Here is a 21,133-nt window from a genome sequence, read left to right as displayed (position 1 = left end):
GAGCGTGCCTTGCCCTGTGATCCTGCTGATGAGAGGCTTCCCTTGCTCTGCACAGGCTGTCCCCTGGCTCCGATGTCTACGTCACCGTTTCCTCCATCGCCTTAGCAAGGTCGCAGCAGTGCCGGAACTCTCCAAGCAACTTATCCTCCTCGAGTGACACTGGCTCTACTGGAGGCACGTACAGACAAAAATCTATGCCAGAAGGGTAGGCACCAGACTTCTTACATATTCTGTTTTGGCAGAGTTTTGTTCTCTGTTCCGTTTGTTGTAATGTGGACTCAAGGAGTTCTTACACAGGCTCCTGGCAGCTGTTGTTTACATGCATTAAACCATGCCTGTTTTCAAATATCACTGTCATGCTTCTTGAAAAACACAGTTTTAAAATCCCTTGCTTCCACTTTTACCTTGTAGCCTAACCACTCTCTCTGATCCTAGACTACAGCTGCTCAGGTTACTACCCAGAGGGACTTCTATATGTTTATAAACCTTCATTAAAGGTGCTGGTTTCATGTGGCAAATTGCTTCCTTTCACAGGTTTAGATTCCAAAATAAAAGAAGTAATAGGTTTGGGATTTTGCAGTCAGTTAATAGTTGAAGAGAAGTAGTATTGAGTGCAGCTAAGACTTAGATATATAGGCAAAAAAAAAGTGTTAATTGATCCACAGCTAGCTTCTTTTTCATATATTCATAGTCATTCTGTCTTAAAGCTTCCAGCTTTCCAGAAATCTTCAAAATCTGAAGTGTCAGTATAAGGGGAAACTTGCAGAGGAAGAAATTAAATCTGTATCATTTTCAGAGAGGACCAAAAGGAGCAATAAATCAAAGGTCTCCAAGTAGAGAAAAAAAAAATTGGCAGCAGAAGAGCTGTCCACTACATACCAAATGACTTCCTATAGAGAAGATAAAGGGGAAAAACTACTGATAGTTCACACTGCAAAGCTTCCCTCTGAAGTATTCTTGAGTACTTTGCAGGCCATTGTGTGTAATTCATTTTGTTTTGGGTCTTTTGTAAAGTAGAAATATCTTTCTCTCTGTTTAAAAAATACATTATTAGTAGGATTAAATGCCATTGTCAGAAACTGCTTAGCACAAGGCACTGTCTTTTGCCTTTAGGTGCTCTGTGTCAGTCCAGAGAACACTGTTCTGAGCACATGTTTAAGAAAAGCACTGAAGACTTGTCCTCCCTGTCCTTCCTACAGCTCAATTTGAGGTTTTATGAAGAGTCATTCTGTTCTCTGCTGCTCACCTTCATGAAAGCTTTGATTCATGACACTGTCAGGCCTATTCTGGTCATTGTTCAAGTTTGTAGTTAAGTCCTACTGACATTAGGAGTTAAACCTGTTAAACTTTGCTCTAAGGAAACACTAGATATACAGTTGTATCCAGGACTCTGCAGCTGGAAAAAGGCACTTAACCTCTTTATCCTCTGTAGACTTTCTGGCTCATTCACATCATGCCAGCACCATTTCGGTGTTACCTTGAATTCTGATGAGCAGCTTGTGCTCTTGTCCAACTACATCATTTGCACTACAAAAAAGGTATTGCTGCCATATGTCCTTAGACCATCACAACCTTAACTGCCTGAGCAAGAAAGGATTTTCAGACACACTTGAAGATTTGTTTTGAATTGTCCTCAGAGCACACCAGGACCCATCCCAACTCCTTTTCCATCTTTTAAGTCAATTATACACATATGTTCACTACAGCATTCTTCAAGTATTTTGCGATTTCAGCAGTGACACGTGTCCTAGAAACTGTGACTATACTGTTATTTTTGTGTTTAAGTTTTCAGTGCAAGGAAACACAGTTTAAATGGAATAATGAAAGAAACAATTGATACTTGAACTTTGCATGTTCTTTATTGGATGCTCTTTAAAAAAACTCCAGTTGCTTATCTCCAATTATTTTACTATATTGTTTTATTCCTCTAAGAAAAGCAGTTTGCCTCTCATACTGTCCTTGTACATATGAATCATACGTACTCAGGACTTCCCAAACATCTACCAGACTAAATGGAAAGCATGAAAAATGTGATTGTGAAGGAATATTTTCCTTGTCTCAAGATCCAATTTAATGTCTGTCTCTTTACTAAAAACCCACTGCACTCCATGTGCATTTTCTGTTGAGATTGGTGTGAGAGAGCAGGTTCAGGGCAGCTCTGCAGCGATGTTTGATGTCCCAGGGAGGGCTGGACAGCATTACCCAGGATCAGGTGGTAAAATAGAAGAGAGGGATTGTAACATTCCATTGCTAAGGTGTTCGAGGGAATGATGGGCTGGAGTAAGGGCCAAGGGGGAGCTGTGTCCTGAAGGTCATCTTCCAGAGGTGAAGCTCCAGTGTGCTCTAGGTACGCCACCCTGAGATTTACCCAGTGCAGGAAATCTCGACCTCGCCATTTGTGTATACATTTATTCATTGTTACACAGTGTGACAGAATTGGAAGGCTTGTGAAACTTAAGTGACCAGGAGAGTGGGTGAGTCCAGCCTCTGTCAGACACTGGTACAAGCAGTAATTGCTGCCTCTAGATTATTGATCTATGTCCTAAACTGGGTTTAGGCAAAACCTTCACTACTTTCAGGAATATCCAGATTGATCTTGATGTGTGTATGTGTGTTCTGTATACTTATGCTGTGTTCACTATTGTGTCTACAATAATTGATTGTAGAATGTAAAATTTAATCATACATAGATGACAGCTTATATATATGTGAACATTATGGAGGTTAGGTAAGAGGATCCCAAGAGAAAGCAAAAAAATGATGCAGTTTAAACTTTATTGCACCAAGGCTTGTTTGGGGTTTGGCTTTTCCTTTCACATGCCAGCTTCTAGTTATTTTATCCTGAAAATATATTCTTCCCATGAGAGTTTGTTTACATATCTTAAAAGTTAGACCACAGATCAGTGTTTAAGAAATCAATCATTGAAATGCTGTGTTTAGACTTCTTATACATATCTTGAATTGGTATTGAATTCATCATGTTTAATTTAGGTATTTGATAAGTGAAATCCTTCTAAGTCTGTGTGATTAGAAAAGAAAAACTGTTACTTTTTGCATAATTTCAATGTAAATTGTTTATATTCAGAAGACAGATATATACAGGTATGCCTCACTTTTTTTAATTCCTTAAAATGTGGGCTGGCTGTATCAGGGAGCAGTGAACAAGAGGAATATATGATCATGTTTGGGTGAATTTTTAGAAGGCCGAAATTTCAGTTCTTGCTGGGCTTTACAGGCGTGTGCCAGCTGCTTGTCTTTGAGGATGGGAGTGGGATTTTGTTGTTCTGAATCGTATAATGTTGCTGTGGTGGGTTCATTGGAGTTAAGTGTGTGAACTGGAGTGGGGTAACCACACTGAGCTTGTTCAGCCAGCTGGGAAGGTGTCTTACATTGGAGGTTCTGTGGGGCAGTCTGTAGCTCATAGACTGAGTACACTGTACAGTTGGGGTATTTCATTTTTCTCTCCTTTTATTAAACATTACAGCTAGAGAAACTCCTTGGTATAGAGATGATATATCAGCTTGTAATTATTTTGTGTGTTATTCTGTGCATGTAGAGTTGGAGGATTTTCTTTTTCCTTCAGGGTATGTATGATTAAAAAAAAAAAAATCTCAGAAATGCATTATTCTTGATGAATTCTTAATGATTGATCTGCTATTTCTGAACCCAGCTATAATTCTTACAGACATGTAAGTGATGTATATGTAATACAGAACTGTACATTTAAAGTCTTACAGACTTTTAGGCATATGAGGCATGTAGGCTTCAGTGTGGCACAGGGGTACTCTGTGTCTCTTTTGTCATTAGCTTGTTCTCCTTGAATTTCCTCTGTCTTTATTGATCTTTCTGAAATCCATCTGCCTAATCTGACAGGATTTGCAAAGTCCATTGAACAGTTTTCATCTTGCTCTGTATGCTTTCTTTTACAGCAATAGGTGTATGTCTCACTACTTTCTTGCAGCTGTATTTAGTTTGCGCTAATCCACTCAGATTATTTTATGATCAAATAACTTTAGAATTTACAGAATTTATAACTCCCAGGATCTGAGAATCCATACTCAACAGTTGACTTTATAGAGGCTTATTTAAAATATTTGGCAGTGTTAATATTGTCCCAAACAAATCCATGTTGTTGGCATATATGTCTGTGTCACCCAGAGGTATGACCTTACTCTTCTCTTGATTTGAACCCAGGGAAAGTGGCTGAGATCCATGGGACTGTCACAACAAACTTTCTGATGCTTTCTTTGACTAGTTTGAGGTAGTGCTTTGAGGTAGTTGAAAGGATCTGATCTTTTCCTGATAAACACACCTCATTTCCCTATGTGTTTTTTATCCAAACTTTTACATTTTACTCACTGTGAAGAGTTTTCTACAACCATGTAACAGTCTGGTCACCTTTTCATGTAAACATCTATGTAAATAAAAACTCATAAATTTCTTTCTTGATGTTTTGATCTGTTTTTTTCAATTGTAGCATTGTAACCAGTTGTTCTTGATCAAGGATGCTCAATAAATTAATGTATATTGTAATCTTATGCATTAAAGCTGATAAATGGGTCTGGAGAGCTACCACAAAAATGAAATGGTAAAGCATTATAAATCCCTCGAGCATTTGTGCTATGCCTTGGTTTGCCCTGTTGTTTGACACCGGCTTCTTACAAGTGCTTTTCATTTTTCACTTGTGTGAGATTTGTCCATTTAAAATGATTCTTCGGTTGTGTTTTGGGGAGCGCAGGTTTGGCATTAGCCGTCGGTCCCCCGCCTCCATCGACAGGCAGAACACGCAGTCGGACACGGGCGGCAGCGGCAAATCCACGCCCAGCTGGCAGCGGAGCGAGGACAGCATCGCCGACCAGATGGGTACGTACGGGGCTCTGCCGGGCCCACCTTGGCACTGCTCTCCTGGCAGACACACAGCTTCCTGAGCACCGTGTTCTCAAAGCTAACCTTGTTCATCGGGATGAATAATTAGGTCTGGAGCATGCACTGAAGCCTCTGCAGTCTGCTTCCTTGGGACCTATGAGTAGCACCTGAGGAAGAACTGATTTCATTTCCTTATTTGATTGTGGGATTAAATCTGCCTTAATGCTCTTACCCTGAAACACTCTGTCCTTTTAGAAGCGGCTGGGCAGACACACTTATTAATTTGTCTTGCTGTTGAGGACTTGTTTGACCTTACCTGCTCTCCTGAGTGGCTTGGCTTAGTTTAATTTTTGCTTGTGCTTGTGATGCTTCCTTTTCAAATGGTGCTATATAAATGCAAATTGATTGTTTGATCATTGAAGCTATAAAAATACCGTGTGTAAAATAGAAAAAATGCAATTAAAGTTTAAATAGTGAAGTAAATCTATAGGTAGGTAATCACCTTCTACAAATGTATGCATTTTCATTGCATGTGGCAATTAAGCTGTCAGCTGAGGGAACATATTAACTACATAAAACAGCTAGGAACTGAGAATTTATATTGTTAGGCCTTCATTTGAAGTTCTTGTACATAGACCTTTTGCTACAGCTGTGGCTTAACTTGAAAGGATTACAAGTAAGACTGACACCAGTGAAAATGTTCTATCTGCAAACAGCATTTTTCCAACATGATGATCCTGGCCAAGGTTGCTAGACTGTGTTTCTCTAATTTTTTTTACCCTAGATTAAACAGTTCCATACTTTTTTATTGCATCACTTTACTGCATCACTGTACAAATGGACTAGTGTTCAAGAGAGAATACACTTCAGTGAGATGAGGAGTTTAGGGCATATGCTGCCAGCCCTGGTTCTGAAGATGTTCTTGGTTCACACACCTTCACAACCTCAGTAAGCTGTGCCTTGTTATCAAAGCCACCTGGCAGACCCTCCCTCACAACTCCCTCCATCCTTCCCAATAAAAAACTGTGATTATACTGATCTGCAGTTCTCATTTTGACAGAATAGTTTTAATTGCATATGTTTTGAAACTGTGTGATGGTAATGACACATGTAAAACTGATCTTTCACTCAGCATTACTTTAGCAGAGCAAGGGTTGGGTGTTGGTGCTGGCACTGAGTGGAGCTGCCAGCAAGTTCTTTTCTATGGTGTTAGGTGTCAACATTTTAGCAAAATAAATAAGGCCAGAAAGAACAGGAAAAATTGCATGGTAGGAGAGATGGCTCCAGCATTTGGCAAAGGATGAGAAATGCACAGTGACATAAAATCGCTGTATTTTATCTCTTGTGTATTGTCCTGCATTCATAAGTTGAAAGCTGTATCTCTGATTAGAGACTTTATTGTCAATCTAGTGAATCTAGGTGTAAGTTTGGTTTTATGAAAAATAAGGATACTTGGGATGATCTCTTAATCTATCTCAGGGTAAATAAGTCTTTAGGTGTAGTGAATCCACACACTGACACTTTCCTGGCCCATCCTTTGCTACAGAACACCTTTGTTCTGTGTTCACCAACACTGATTGCTAACGCTTGCCAGGGAAATCAAGTTTGATGATGATATTACTGATATTATCATTATTATTCTTTAAAAAACTCACCACTTTTATTTGGTTTTTTAAAAGCTCATAATGCTGCAGATCAAGATGAACAAACTTGTAGCTGTGTTGGAGAAAATACTGCTATTTACAATGGATATTGTTAAGTACTTGATGTTTGTAAGCACATACTCTACTTAAAAGGAACATTTTTAGAAGTGTAGAATATATGTAGAAGTATACGTAAAAAACTCATCACTGAGAGAGATTGTTATAAAATACTGACCTTGGGCTCTGAGAAGGCAATTACCTGCTTAACAGGCTGTGTCTCAATATCCTCTAGACCTCCACAGTTATCTCCTGGGAAAGTAAGTTTTATTGGCAAAGTGCAGTCCTCTGAGTGTCCATCTAAAAGAGTGATTTGACTTCCATTCACTTCTGTCAGATTTAGTTTAATAATAGAGTTCCTTTTGTACATCTATGCAGTTTCCACATTCAGAGCCAGTAATGTGTAAGATAGTTTTATGTTGAGAGATTTTTATTTGCACTCTCTTCAGTTAGAAAATGTTTGTTTGACTCAGCTTTGGTAAGAAATACATGTAGTACTGCTACTGAGGAAAATGGGTTCATTTAGGAGGTCACTGCAGACTTTTGCTGTTGTCCTGCCTTGCACAGAATACCATTTAAGGAAATGTGTGTGTTCAGTCTTGCAAATCTCTCGTCAGCCAGTATCACACATTTAGAGATCCAATGTCAAAAGCCTGTGAAAGTGAATAGTTTGCTGTTTTAATGCTCTGATACAGTGCTGTTGGACAGTGGGGACGTGATACCCTTCAGGTTGTTCTGACAAAAGTCAGAATGGTGGTAGTTGGTTCTTCATGAAGCCTTAATGATTTACCCGTGGCAGGAATGGGCCCACTCTTCCTCCCATGTTCTGCCACAATATGTACCCATTTTTGGCTAAGGTAGCGTTGGAAAAATGGCAGTGTAAAATGAGGTTACATGTTTTCTTAGCTTGTAGCACTGCTCTCTCAGTCCATGGTTGTGTGCTGTGTTGCAGAGCCAACGTGCCATCTCCCAGCAGTCTCAAAAGTATTGCCATCCTTCCGAGAGAGCCCCAGTGGAAGACTCATGAGACAGGATCCTGTGGTGCACTTGTCTCCAAATAAGCAGGGTCATGTAAGTTATCCTAAAAGAGGAATTATTTAATGTTTCATGTTTGCTCCACAAGTTCTTGATACCAAAAATGTTGTTCAAAGTTATATTTAGCGTGTCAGTTTAAAAAAAAGAAAGAAAAAAAGTCCCGTTCCCCACCAGAACATGGAGAACGCAGTAGCACAGGCCTGCTGGTGCCTAAGTCCTACAGCACAGCATATTGAAATATTTACTAGTTAATAAAGATTTGCTTCCACTTGAACAGCAACCACTTGTCTGTTACCTGTGAGAAGTAAAGAATGTGTAGAAATTTGCAAAGCTATTCCTAGACTTCACATGTAAGACTTACAGTTTAAATATTGTATCTCCTAATGCAATGCCCAGAAAGCTGCTGCTTTGAGACAGAACAGCGATTTTGGTTTTGATTTTGTATTTTCTCTTTTTCCATAACGTACCTTGAGCACTGTTGGAAGCCTGTCTGAAAGGACTCCTGGAATTCTGCTGAAAAAAACCTTGCTTGTTTTATTTGTTTTGAAGTTCTAAATGGTAAATTGTGTTTTTCTGTCTCTGCAGACTTAACTATTCATGCCTTTGTGGAGACTGTCACTTCCCAATTTATATACAGAGAGATAGATAAATACAGTAAAGTTCATAAATTTAAAATGTCTTGAAAATTACTGATGCCACTATAATAAAAGAAGCACACCTTAAGCTTTAAATTACTCAATAAGCTGTATCACTTTTTTTTATTTATACAAGCTAAAATACAGAGTTGTGTTGCACGATGTTACTGAAAGTATTACTTGCATTTATTTAGATGTGAGAAAGCCTTTGATTGGTTCCAAGTCTTTAATTTGCTCCTGCTTGCCAGCATTATTCTTTCAATGCAATTGGCAGTGTTGCTTCTGGATTATTAATTCATAACAACACATATTTATTATTTAAAAAAGAGAACACCAAAGCAACCTGAACATTAACACCCTTGTCTTCATAGTTGTAGAAGCAAAGACTAGTTTTTAAATTCAGATTGACCTGTTTTTCATGAGATGTATTTGACTGCATAGTTTGTAATACATAACTCATTAGCTTGAGTGCCAAGTGCAACATTGAAATTACTAATGCTTGCATTATTCTGGTTTAGTCATTGTTAAAGTAAATCTTTATTATGTGGACAGATGGATGGGCAAGTGATGAAGTTCTTAATGAAGAAAAGTAACTTTAATTGGAGATAACTAGGAGTCCAGATCAGCTTCATATTCCCCCATTTTCCTGTCAGTTCTTTCTTTAGTATATTAAAAGACGTGGATGCTGATGATTCCTTGTTCTCAGTATACATCTGTTCCCTATTTCCTTCTGAAAACAGAAGCAATATTTATTTTTTCTATTTGTCTGGGATCTCTGTCTATGTCTGCTCAGTAAAACAGGAGCAGACAAATAGAAAACTTTTACGTCTCCTTTCCATTAATTCTCTTTTCCCAGGCCATGTGGCCATCCAACAAGTATGTTGCCTACTGCTTCAGTTCTGATTCTGTAGATGATCAGAACTTAGATAAGTTCAGTAGAAATCAAATGGATATAAATACTCCAAAGGTGAGCTTCTAAGTAGTAAGTGTATGACAAGAAATTCTCCTTGAAATGGGATATTCCACCATTGTGAAATTATGGACATTCAGTTCTTTGTAATATAGTGAACTGTAACTGAGGACAGGACATACAAACCAGTCAGGCACTTGCATGCCCTGATGGGATCATTTAAAAGCATTACATTAAAGCTTTTTTTCATGCAGTTCTGCATTTTGGAAAACAATTTCCCGTTAATTAAATGATGTTTCACTGGTCATTTGCAAAGGACAGCCTTGCTGAAGAGGAAAGACACGCTACTGCCAAGAGGAGGAAGAGAAGTGTCTATGCTCATCTTTGACTTATTGATAGGCAATTGGATGACTAAAATAGCATGTGCTTTCTGTGGATTGGTTGTGTTTCATGTTCTAAAGTATTGCAGTCTTAAAACTAGAATATTTTAAATTATTGTAGTTATAAACTAAATCTGCATAGCTCAGCCAATTTCATTGGACTGGGCTGAGCAGAACTGTGCTTGAAAAGAACGACTGCAAGGTATTTTGGGACAAAATACCAACAACACAGGCTTTTCCTGCCTTCCAAATCCATAAGAAAAGAATTATTTTTACATGGTCTCAGCACAGAGGATGTGCATTGTGTTGGAATCAAATTTTTAGAATTTCTTAGTCTCCTCCATTCACCTCTCCAATACCTCCTGGTAGGAGAGCTCCTACTGTACAGTGTTGGCTTCTGTAGCCCTTTACTTGCTCCTCTCCTTTGTCATAACTCTGTTGTTTCTTCTGTAGTCTGACAGCCACTACTCCAGCCATTCCAGCAGCAATACGCTCTCCAGCAACGCCTCCAGCGCTCACAGCGATGAGAAGTGGTACGACAGCGGCGAGCGCACCGAGTCGGAGCTCAACAGCTACAACTACCTTCAAGGGACGTCGGCGGACAGCGGCATCGACACCACGTCCTACGGGCCCAGCCACGGCAGCAGCGCCTCCCTGGGCGCCGCCACCTCGCCCCGCAGCGGGCTGCCCAAGGAGAAGGTGGCGCCGCTGTGGCACAGCTCCAGCGAAGTGGTCTCCATCGCGGACAGGACACTGGAGAAGGACAGCCACATGGACCGGAAAGCTGAGTCCTCGCTCAGCCTGGATATTCACAGCAAGAGTCAGCCAGCCTCCAACCCTCTCACGAGGGAGAACAGTGCTTACAGTTTAAGTGATGCTGTCTCACATACAAGGTAATTTTCACCGCTTGTATGATTGCCCACCCCCCCATTTTCCCATTCTCACTCTCTAGCCTGGCAAAAGTGAGAAGTGGATGTTGAAGAGAGGGGGTTCTACGTACATTAGTCAGTGTTCTGGAAGATTTCACTCTGCAGGATGCATGAAAGTTAAGACCACCTTTAGTCTTCGCATCTGCTACTGCTTGTAGTACTCAAATTCTTAAGAGCAAATTCTGTACTAAACTACTGCTACTAAATTATCCATAAGACAGACATGTCTGATGTGTTCATGGGGAATCAGTTCATGTGTGGATCAGAAAGGAGATCAGTCCATGTTGTTAATGAACAGTTTAATATTGGGTTTATTCTTAGTCTTGCAAGTATTGATTTCAGATGTTTTGCATATTTTTTCCCCCAGTCTTTGTGTTTGGAAATCTGTTTCCAGTTGGTATGATCAATAATGAGAGCAAGCTGCTTGGGAGTGCTAGCATGTAGATCTTAATCTCATTCTGCTGCAAGCTTGTGGGTATGACAGGTTACAGTCACCTTCCCTCTCTCCCTCAGATTTGCCACTTGTAAAATCAGCAATATCAAGTACATGTGTAACATGCTTAAACACCTCAAGTGGAAGATACCCACTTTACAAGTTAATCAGTGCTGCTAGAAGCAGAAAATATTTTAGACCTTTTTCCTAACCCATTTTGCAAGAAGTATTCAGTGTGCATTTAAAAAATATTCCTACTCTGTCATACTAGCAACAAGAAAAAAACACAGGTCTTTCAGGGAGGATGTGGGATCATCATAATTTGTTGGCCTTGTGGAACCTGACTGTGACATTTTTATTCTTAAGCCACCTCTGTTTTGAGTGTGTAGCTGAAATACCTGCAGACTGAAGTCCAAAGCAATTTCTGGTAATTGTCTTGAACACAGCTACTGTGCAAGACTAAATGTTTACGAGAACAGTTCACTAACTCCTCATACAGTAGCTGCAAATAAGGGGTTGTCATAGAGACTGTAATGATCTCCATGTGCTTTGTCATGGTAATTCTGACAAAGTAATCCATTAATGGTGGTCCCATTCTGGTTTACTGTCTCTCTTCATTGGCCATTTTTGGCACCAAGGCTTACACTCAATTGATAGAGATCCCACCCAGGTGTTTGAGGCTGGTGTGCTTCCAGTAGCTGCATATGCATGAAGGACTTGAGCAGGTCTGCAGAAAAGACTCTGCAGAGGGACTTAGATTTCTGGCATGTTAGCGTGTTCCCCCTTCTTGAAGGTAAAAAGTCTATATGATAGTTGTCTACAGTGTTACATGTTTTATTTTAAGATAAGACTGTTTATTTGCATTTTTTAGCATTCAGTAGAACTTACCACATGTCCTGCAGTACTTGTCTGAATGTAACTGGCAGTGACATCAAATGTTGAGATTCTTATACAGAATGCAAATTGTCATTTGGAAGGATTTTTTCTGAAGCTACTTAAAGAATCCTGGAAAATTTATGTAAGTCTTGGAAGCTTTATTGTAAAGCCTAATGGAATGGCGTCTTTGTATATCTGAGGTTTTGGTTTCTTCTCCAAGCACCAAATAGAGTGAGTTCCCTAGAAAAGCTGAGAAAATTTTATAGAAAGAAAGACTTTTCAGGGCAGGTACACCATGACAGCTCTCCTCTTCCATGAATATACTTTGCAACTTGACTGCAAACTGGTGTCTAGGTTGTTGTCTCATTATTTATTATATTATAACACTGTGTCTCCAAACACGGTGTTCTTTCTAGTTGGTGTGGATTCATTGACAGAATGTTTCTCTACTAGTATTGAAATTATTCCCTCCTTGTAATTTTGGGACTGTCACCGAAATTTCCAGATAAATGTTTCTTGGGCTTTAGTCTGGAGAAAACAGTTGAGGTTTCTTTTGGCCAGGTTTCATTTAAAACTGAGGTTTTAATAATGCAACTCTTTGCAAAAAGGAGTAGTAGCAGTTTGTAGAACACATGGGGTATGATAATTGAGAAATGCAGCAATTGAGAAATGCAGCAATACTTGCACATACATAGTTTAGTGTGGCAGATTAAAACCAGGCTGACTCGTGTTCCTTTTTTATTATTTTTTATTTTTGAAGACGGGAGCACGTGTTTGATGCCTCACAATAAAGCAAAGGCAGAGTCTGGGATAAAAAGCTCTGATTCAGTTTCTTGTGGCATCCTCAGTTGGTGGTTGCACACTGACAGCAGTGAAACCCTAGGCCATCAGCTGATTGCTCCCAACTCTCCCATTGCTTCCTCTGTGGAGGCACAACAGCTTGGACTGGAGGCTGCTAAAGTGGCACTTCCAGAAGACAAGCACAGATTTTGGAGATTATTTTGAAGATGCCTGCTTCAAGGAGGTAAAGGAGGGGAGACGAAAGATTCTGAACAGGCTACTTTTCATGAGAAATGAACAGCTTAATTGGTGTGTTTCTCTATCAGTTTCTAAATTGCTATCCTTTGTTGCTTCTCACTTTTTTATCTTTTGCCTGTGGATGCCATAATGTCTTTAAAATCAGGTTTCTGAGCAAGAAGAAAAGGAATACGGCCCTAAAAAGATCTTTGTGACAAAAGAAAAGAAAATAACTACAAATTAGAGTGTTTGTGTCTGAAGAAGACAAGAGTGATAATTACTGCTCAGATCATTTAATAGTGCATAAAAGAACTTGTACCTGAGAACTGGTGGCAAAATGTAAATTATAGTGATTAACTTTTACAGCAGAGCTTCTGGCTGGGTTTTATTTTTCTTTTCCACCCCCATTCCCAAAGTCCTTCCTGATGATTGTGCAGATTTCTCACAGCATCCCAGGAGAACTGCATTATGTAGGCCAGTAATTATACAGAATCATTATAGCTGAATGTCATTAAATGAAGCAGTATGTGCTGATGGCATGAATTCCTTACAAAAAAAATTAAGTCAAACTTTCATTTCTACCTAAGCTATACAGTTCCTTATGGTCTTCTTACCAAAATGAAAAGGATAATCTTGACTATTTGTAATCAAGTACATTTTTCATTACTTCTGATAATTTTAAAATACTTAAAATATGATATATTGTGGAGTGCTTTTATGAATTGCTCATCTTCAATTCTTGCAGACAGTCATGTAGTATTTGAATGTTGTCATAATTCAATCCTTGGTGTCTCAGTAATTGAGGTGGGAGAGAGGGGACCAATAGTGGCCATCTCTGTGTCCTGAAAGAGGGCTCAATCTCTTCCAGATAAAACTCAGCTGGTCTAGGTGTCTGTTGCAGTGTGATGAATTCTCTGCATGCTTCCTGGTGTCAAATATTCTAATAACTTCCCATCACTACCACAGTGCTCCACCTCTGATTTAATGTTTGTAGAGTTTATCCAAAGCCTTTTGCTCTCCAAATATGCTCTCAGTTAACAAGTGTGTCTCTTTGCCTGTCAGGATCCTGCTGGCCTGCCTGTGTTTACTGGCAGGGTGAAAACCTTCAGTCATAGTCACAATTCAGTGTGTAGTTCTGAAGCAGAATATCCTCCCAAAAATACTACATTGTGAGAACCACAGCTCAAAATATGCAATGCACCTTAAAGAAAACTCTATTTAAAATTGTATGCTAATTTTACTAGTATTTACCAGGCTGCTTTTGGCATCTATTATATGATGCATATTATAATAAATATTCAAATAATATACTTAAAATGCACAATGTGTATTTATAGTATGTTATATAATAAATATTATACATGCATATGCAACTTACATAAATTTTATGTCAAGCATAATTAACATCAGTTGTTACCTTCTTTCCCCAGTAACATTAAGGATCAACACTATTAGCCTATCCAGGAGCTGGATATTTATTTTTACTAGTTTTTGTTAACAAATGGTTTGTCACAACTAGCACTTTGTTGAGAAATACCTGATGGGTTGAAGAAATCTGAAAAGTGGACAGAGATTCCTTTCTCCTTTTTCCCTACCCTGAAGCAGAAAGACTTTTCTACTTCTTGAGTGTATTTATGAGGGGGTAAAAATGGCAGTTTATGTGGTAGTGATACCTTACAGATGGGCTGGTTTACTCAGCATGTGTAGGAGATTTTTTTCAGTATTGGAAGAGACAAAGGGGGAGATGAAGGAAAATTTACTGCCTATTCCCCTAGCTCTTAATTTTCCCTGCTTTCTTGCTATAAATTATGCTTACTTATGTCTGTTACAAATACGAAGGTTACGCTGTGCAGCACCAAATATATGGGATTGATGGACGCATGGCAGGGTCCATCATGGATGGAGGAAAATATCTTATTGGATTTTCTCATTCCGCTGTCTTTGGTATAGGCCTTTCAAATATAGAGGTGGAGGGAAGGAAGAAATAGAATTCTTTTATACAACATGATTGTAATTTGATTTGTATGCAAGTGGAGAGGTGCATCCTGCCCCTGATGTGATGCCCCTGGGCTGCAGCAGGCAGTAGAAGGCTACAGTCCACCCAGGCTCTTCATCAAGCCCACAGCACTTCACTGCTGGGAATCATGGTGCTCAGCTTGAGCCACATGGAAATGAAACATATTTCAGGGTGCTTCTTTTGACTCCATCTGTTCTCAATGAAGAGAGAGAAGAAACTCCAAAGCATTAATTCTCCCTGCATATCTGAGATACCTAATTTAAGACAAGCAGAACCACCTCCTTAGGATATTTCTTCATTGACTACTACAGCAGTAGCCAGACAAGTGGCATAGATTAGATAACTGACTGCTTGAGACTAAATGTAGGTGGTATTATTTTCCCAGGTGGCAACATAAATTTAACCTTAAATTCTTCTTTTCTGTTTCAGTAAGAGGGATAAATGTGAAAATGCATTGTTTTATTAAGTTATGAAAAGACTGGTGAAGAATTTCCTGCTATGCTGAGGAAGAAGAGATTATTCATTGACTTTATTTAGCCTTCCAGCTAATTTTTATTTCTCAGTCAGAAACTGTTCTTTACCATGGGGCCATCTGTTTCAAGTTCCTTCATTGCAGTGTTGGATCCAGGGATGAAAATGTGGATAAGTTGTGTAGAGAGCTGGTAGAAAACTAGTCTCTGCAATTTCAGTATTAAATATATAATAACAATATATATTATTATTATTATGATTATATAATAATATATTATAATATAATAATATAATGTATAATATATAATAATATATTATAAGCATAATATATAATGTAATGCTATTTCAGTATTAAAGCTGTACACAACAATTTCCTGTAATTGTGCTTATAAATGACTGACCTTTTAAGGTTGTCATAGTAAATATTGTCTAAGGCCTAGCACACCTTATAGGAAGCAAATTCCATCAGGTTTGACAATCAGCATAACTAAAGAGTTAAAAGGAGTTGAACTTCCATCTAAAGCCCCTCTCCTTGTCCCAACAAACTGCAGTTGGTCTTCCCAGCTCCATTTTCTGTCTTGACAAATGGTGAAATATGTTAGAGACCTGCTCTAATCTCTCAATTTAAGTCTTTTTTTTTTTCCTTTGCAAATGATAAATAAATGCTTTTCAGGTGAAATTCAGGCAACCCTATTTTGAGAGCTATACTCATTTCTTCTTGAGTTTGTTGTGGAGTACTAGAGAGATGTTTCTTCTTGCTTAAGTTCCTTCAAAATATGTTTTCTTTTAAAGCCAGGAATTCCAGCAAGAATTTGGATTTTGGTTCTTTTTTGCTAATTCAACTGAAATCTCATGTATTACTTTTAAACTGCCTAATGACAATAAACCCCTAGATTTCCCATTTTGTTAAGGGTGGTTGTATTGTATCCTTAAGGTTGCTTGCAAAGTTTTTCCATTACTGTGTGAGGTGTTCTTAATGAAGCATTGGTGGAAGGCCCTTAAGAGCAAACTGGTTTTGCTGCTCTATCCACTGTTGATAAGAATAACATCTTGTGCTCTAAAATCAATGAAACAAGGCCCATAAATACACATCTGAGGCAATTTTTGTCTTTATGTTCTTCTCCTAGTACCATGAGCTCCCGACACTCTGCCAGCCCTGTTGTTTTCACCAGTGCCAGAAGCTCACCTAAAGAAGAGCTTCATTCTGCTACTTCTCCCCAGCTCGCACCTTCTTTCTCCTCCTCCTCTTCCTCCTCGTCCGGTCCTAGGACTTTCTACCCTCGCCAGGGTGCTACTAGCAAGTATCTGATCGGATGGAAAAAGCCAGAGGGGACAATAAACTCAGTGGGGTTTATGGATTCAAGAAAGTAAGACTGTTTTTTTGTTCTCTTGTTTGATCGTTTACTTTAATTGTAAAATAGCATTTTGATCTGTGACAGTTCTCTGTAGAGAAGAGCTCAAGACTGTTTAATACAATGCTTCATCTTCTGTAGAAAATAATCTCTAATCTGGTGTTCTTGGAATACAGTTTAAATATTTGATAGTTGGCTAATCTCATTCCCTGTTAACTTGTAAAAGTTGGGGGTTTTATAATTTCTAGAAAGCTCTATGGATTTCAGTCCTGTTAAAGCTTATCTTTTCTTGGGACTACTTAAAGGTGACTCAAATGCTATTTGAGCAAATATTAAAAATCCTCTTATTGTAGAGTCTGAGTTTTACTTAAACCTTTCATCCATGTAGTAGTACTGTGTATGTTGTGCATTAACTCTGGCATTCCACACTGCCGTGTTAAAATTGCTGCCAGTATTCAGTCTAACTGGCTTAAAGCTTAAAGCAAGCCAAGATATCTCAGCATTACAATATGCAAGCATCTCTTTTGGAAGAGAAATTGAGAAACAACTTACTAGTGAGAATATTGTTAAGTAGGACTCAAAAAGCAAAGTTCAGAAAGCCCATTTCAAAGTAATTTATTCAAACCTACTGAGTCAGGCACAGTATCCCTAGATGATACCAATAACTGGCTGTCAAAAGGAGACAGTGAAACTTTGTGATAACTGCATTATAAAAAGCCAGTTGAAATATTAAAGAAACTTGGTGATTTGCTGCTTTTGGACTTACTGAAGACACTTTGTAGCTTTCTACAGAATGCATGCTATTTTAATGGATTCAGTCCCTTATTGGGAAAATGTATTACATTAACTTTTGAATTATTTTATTGTACTGCTAGTTGATGTTTTTAAACAAGCTTAGTGCTTCCACAGGCATCCACTGAGGTGAGTCACTGCTGTAACACTGAAACTTCTTCCATCCTCTGTGCCCTCTACTTAGTTTTTTTCTTCTAAAAACCTGAGGGTGCTATACCTGTTGTTTCATTCATGCCTGCTGCCCCAGGGCTTTGAGACCTGACTGTGTGTGTTCCATTTCATTTCAGGCGTCACCAGAGTGACGGCAGTGAGATGGCGCACCCTCGGCTGCGGGCGTCCGCCAGGGACCTGCGGGCGTCCCCGAAACGAGCCTCCAAGTCCACTGTCGAAGAGGAGCTGAAGAAATTGATAGATCTTGATAGCCCAACACCTGAATCCCAGAAGAGTTTTAAGGTATGTTAAAGAGAGAGAGAGAGAATCTTTTCTATTCTCACCCATAACAGGAAAATAAAATGCGAGGCATTCCCTGAATTCTCACCGTGGACAGAAAACAATCTCTTTGTAACTGATTACTGGAGAACTAATTTGGTGAAAAGCTTCATTATTACAGTCTCTGCAATATTATTACAACTTTGTGTGCAGATATAAAGGGACTAATATGCCAAATTGCAAAAAACATTTAGTACTTCTGGGTTATGGAAAATCCTGTAGTGTTGTCTTACATATTTCAACTGTTCTCTGGCTGCATCACTAGACAGTGACTTACTGACAGTTTTGAAACTCCTTGCAAAAAGCACACTTTTATATCTCACTAGTCCTGTTATCAGAAATGATCTCTAAACTTAAGCCTGTATTTTTGTAGGATAGTTAGAAACATTTCCTGATATGTTTCAAAATACGTTGAATAACATGTAAATGCATATATTAACTTTTAGAATCCATAATTTGGAAGAGAATGTCTTGTTTTCTAGTCTTCATGTACAGCCAGTGCTTGTCATCCAGAGCCCAAACAGTTTCCACAGCAACCATGCAGAAGAGAGAGCTGTAACTTCTATTTTTGCTAGTAAAAACCCGAAGTGATTTATTAAAGCTTGTAAGTGTGGGTTCCATACACGGATTATTTAAGATGTTGCTTTTCAGGCCAGAGATATAAAAACCTTGTCATTGGCAAGATAGCTTTTCCTTAGGTTTGTGGTAGTTCTGAGGGGAACTGGGACATGGGGGATGCAAACACCTCCTGTTGGTTGTTTTGAGCAAGAGAATTGCTCTCATTCCAAGATACCTTCCCAAGTTTGCTGTTTTTCTGCTGTGGGGTTAGTGAATCAATTCTTACCTCTTATTTTCTGGTTACGCTTTTGATAAATTTCAGCAAGTTGAAAATTTTCTATCACGCCAATAAATTGCATCTTAAAAGTACAATTGCATTTTAAAAGTAACTTAATTCTGCCCGCTGTATGACTTAGATTTCATCTTACAGAAAAAGTCTTGCAGCATAAAATTTTTTGACACTTTAAAAGAAAAAAAAAATGGCCTGCATTAGTTCACTGCACCAAAAATCCTTCTCCTTTCTTTCTGTTGGCTGACAAAGGCTTTGTTTGCCAGTAGAATTTGTTCTAGGCTATGATTTTGTGTGTCTTGTGCATCTTTGTATTATCTCCCCAGCCTTCCTTGTCTCCTTACCTACTATCTGGGCATTGCATATTCTCAGACAAGTAACTTTTTCTCTGCTGTGGTACCAGAACTTTTCATTAGCAGAAAAAAAGAAGGCAGTTCATTCTTCTGCATGCCACAGTAATAACTGTGTACCAGAAGCTGTCATTTCTGTAGTGTTAATGGTATATGCAGGTTCATATTGGGATGGGCAAGTCCTTAAAGAGGCAACACCAAGGGAAGGATTTGACAATAGAAAATTGGTATGAGAAATAAAGTTGGCTTATTTCCTTATCTTCTGATCATAGCAGGGATTTGGAAGTAATCTTAATAATTCTGATTCTTAATTGTAAAACAAACATGTCCAACAATGCTCTCATATTAAAATTTGTACGAGGTGTGAGGACTGGCAGATTGTCTTCCTGTGTACAGTACCAACAGTCCCTCTTCCATGTACTTCTCCCACGTTGTAGTGTGGGATTTTGATCACAGGATAATAGAATATTGTCTGTTTTAACTGTTTTTTCCCCTCTTTGAGAAAAAAGGACTATTTATATGTGCGAATGAGCAACTCTGTTTTTAATTGCTCTTTTTGCAAAACCTATTTTCTCCTTTTATTTTTGTTTAAACTCTTACAAAGCAAATGAGTCACTGTAAAAATTTCTCCATGATAACTTTGGACCAAATTTCAACCAAACTATAAAGAAATGTTATGTCTTAGAGATAGCTATGTTGCTACAGGTTTTGTGAAAATCAGAGTCTGCTGGTGGGAATGGTCATGATAGCAGCTCTCTGGCACTGGCCTGAGAGTGCAAAACTCCAGGCTACCCCAGCATTGCTTTCTCCTGTGTGGAACATGGAGGAAGCTGGGATCATGGCTGGGGGTAAGACACAAGCTCTCTTATTCATGGGAATATTTATTTACTTTTGATTCAAATACTTCTGAAGACCCACAGCAGTGGTGGGTGTTCCTAGTTGTTGAGTAATAGGAGACTTCTAATTAGTTAGCATTTGCTGTGCCTGCAGGAGGGCAGCCAACCCCAGGCCATGGAAGAACTGTGGTTGTGCAGCATTCAGGCTCTTTCTGTATCCATTTCTGTGCTACACATCTGCTCTGGAGTCAGCAAGGGCTGCCTGAGATTTCCACTTCAGAAGAAGTTTGAAGGGTGTTTAAAAGCTAGAATGTGAGATAGGCTAAAAAAGATCTATATATGTTATCTTGTTATAAACTTCTTAAAAGCCATTTCCTTCAATTCTTTTTCCTGTCCACTCTGAAAAAATGCTATGTTAACACTTGGTTTCTTACTTCTAAAAAGTTTTTAAAAATGATTTCAGAAGTTTCTTTATTGATTATTTTTTTCTCATTTTTTTTTATTTGTGTTTATGAATGTATAGTCACACACTCTGTCCTGTCAGTCTCCCTTTCCCAGCACTCCTACCACAAGGCGTGCCTTGCAAAGGACTTTGTCAGATGAGAGTATTTACAGTGGTCAGAGGGACCACTTCTTCACCTCGCGGGCCTCGCTCTTGGACCAAGCCATGCCAAATGATGTTCTGTTCACCAGCACCTACCCTTCCCTCCCAAAGTCGCTGCCCTTGCGGAGGCCATCCTATACTTTGGGAATGAAATCACTGCATGGTGAGTGCATTTCCCGTCTCTTGGCTGTCAGAGGAGTCCTTTGTGAATCATCTCAGCGGAGGATGTTCCTACAGCAATTGGCAGTTCCGTCTTGATTTTGAGGATGAGGAGAGTCCAGTCACATGACTGAAAATATTAAAGAGGACAGGAAATTGATTTTTTTTCCTCACTTCAGTGGGTGTAAGATGGCATAACTGGTCATGCATTTGCCATGTGGAGGGGGCACAGAAAAATGCCTCACTGGCTGCAAGTTTCTCTAATTTCTTCTAAGAGTCACCTAGATCAGTTAGACCAATGGACAAATAATGTGTGCCTGGTTATCCACCAGACAGAACTTCTGGTGTCAGTTCCTTAATGTGGGATTATTGGGAACAAAATATGATTTGGAAAATGATACAAAAGTGGATAAACACTAGTAGACATTTGGATAT

At 38.9% G+C, this 21,133-nt stretch overlaps 1 protein-coding gene across 6 annotated transcripts in view; it reads left to right on the top strand.

Annotated features, from left to right (window-relative positions):
- SIPA1L1 (signal induced proliferation associated 1 like 1) overlaps positions 1–21,133 on the top strand; it is a 200,492-nt gene that overhangs the window by 171,035 nt on the left and 8,324 nt on the right. For 5 of the 6 annotated variants that reach the window (XM_063398681.1, XM_063398684.1, XM_063398683.1 and 2 more), the window contains 7 exons: positions 56–205; positions 4,739–4,863; positions 7,519–7,637; positions 9,980–10,419; positions 16,397–16,636; positions 17,701–17,866; positions 20,459–20,702. In XM_063398681.1, the coding sequence (XP_063254751.1) occupies positions 56–205; positions 4,739–4,863; positions 7,519–7,637; positions 9,980–10,419; positions 16,397–16,636; positions 17,701–17,866; positions 20,459–20,702 (1,484 nt within the window). The remainder of the gene's footprint in view (positions 1–55; positions 206–4,738; positions 4,864–7,518; positions 7,638–9,979; positions 10,420–16,396; positions 16,637–17,700; positions 17,867–20,458; positions 20,703–21,133) is intronic. The other variant, XM_063398686.1, reaches the window with a different exon arrangement.

Source organism: Prinia subflava, chromosome 5 (genome assembly GCF_021018805.1).
Source record: "Prinia subflava isolate CZ2003 ecotype Zambia chromosome 5, Cam_Psub_1.2, whole genome shotgun sequence".
NCBI lineage: Eukaryota > Metazoa > Chordata > Aves > Passeriformes > Cisticolidae > Prinia > Prinia subflava.
This window is presented reverse-complemented; position numbering and strand designations above follow the sequence as displayed.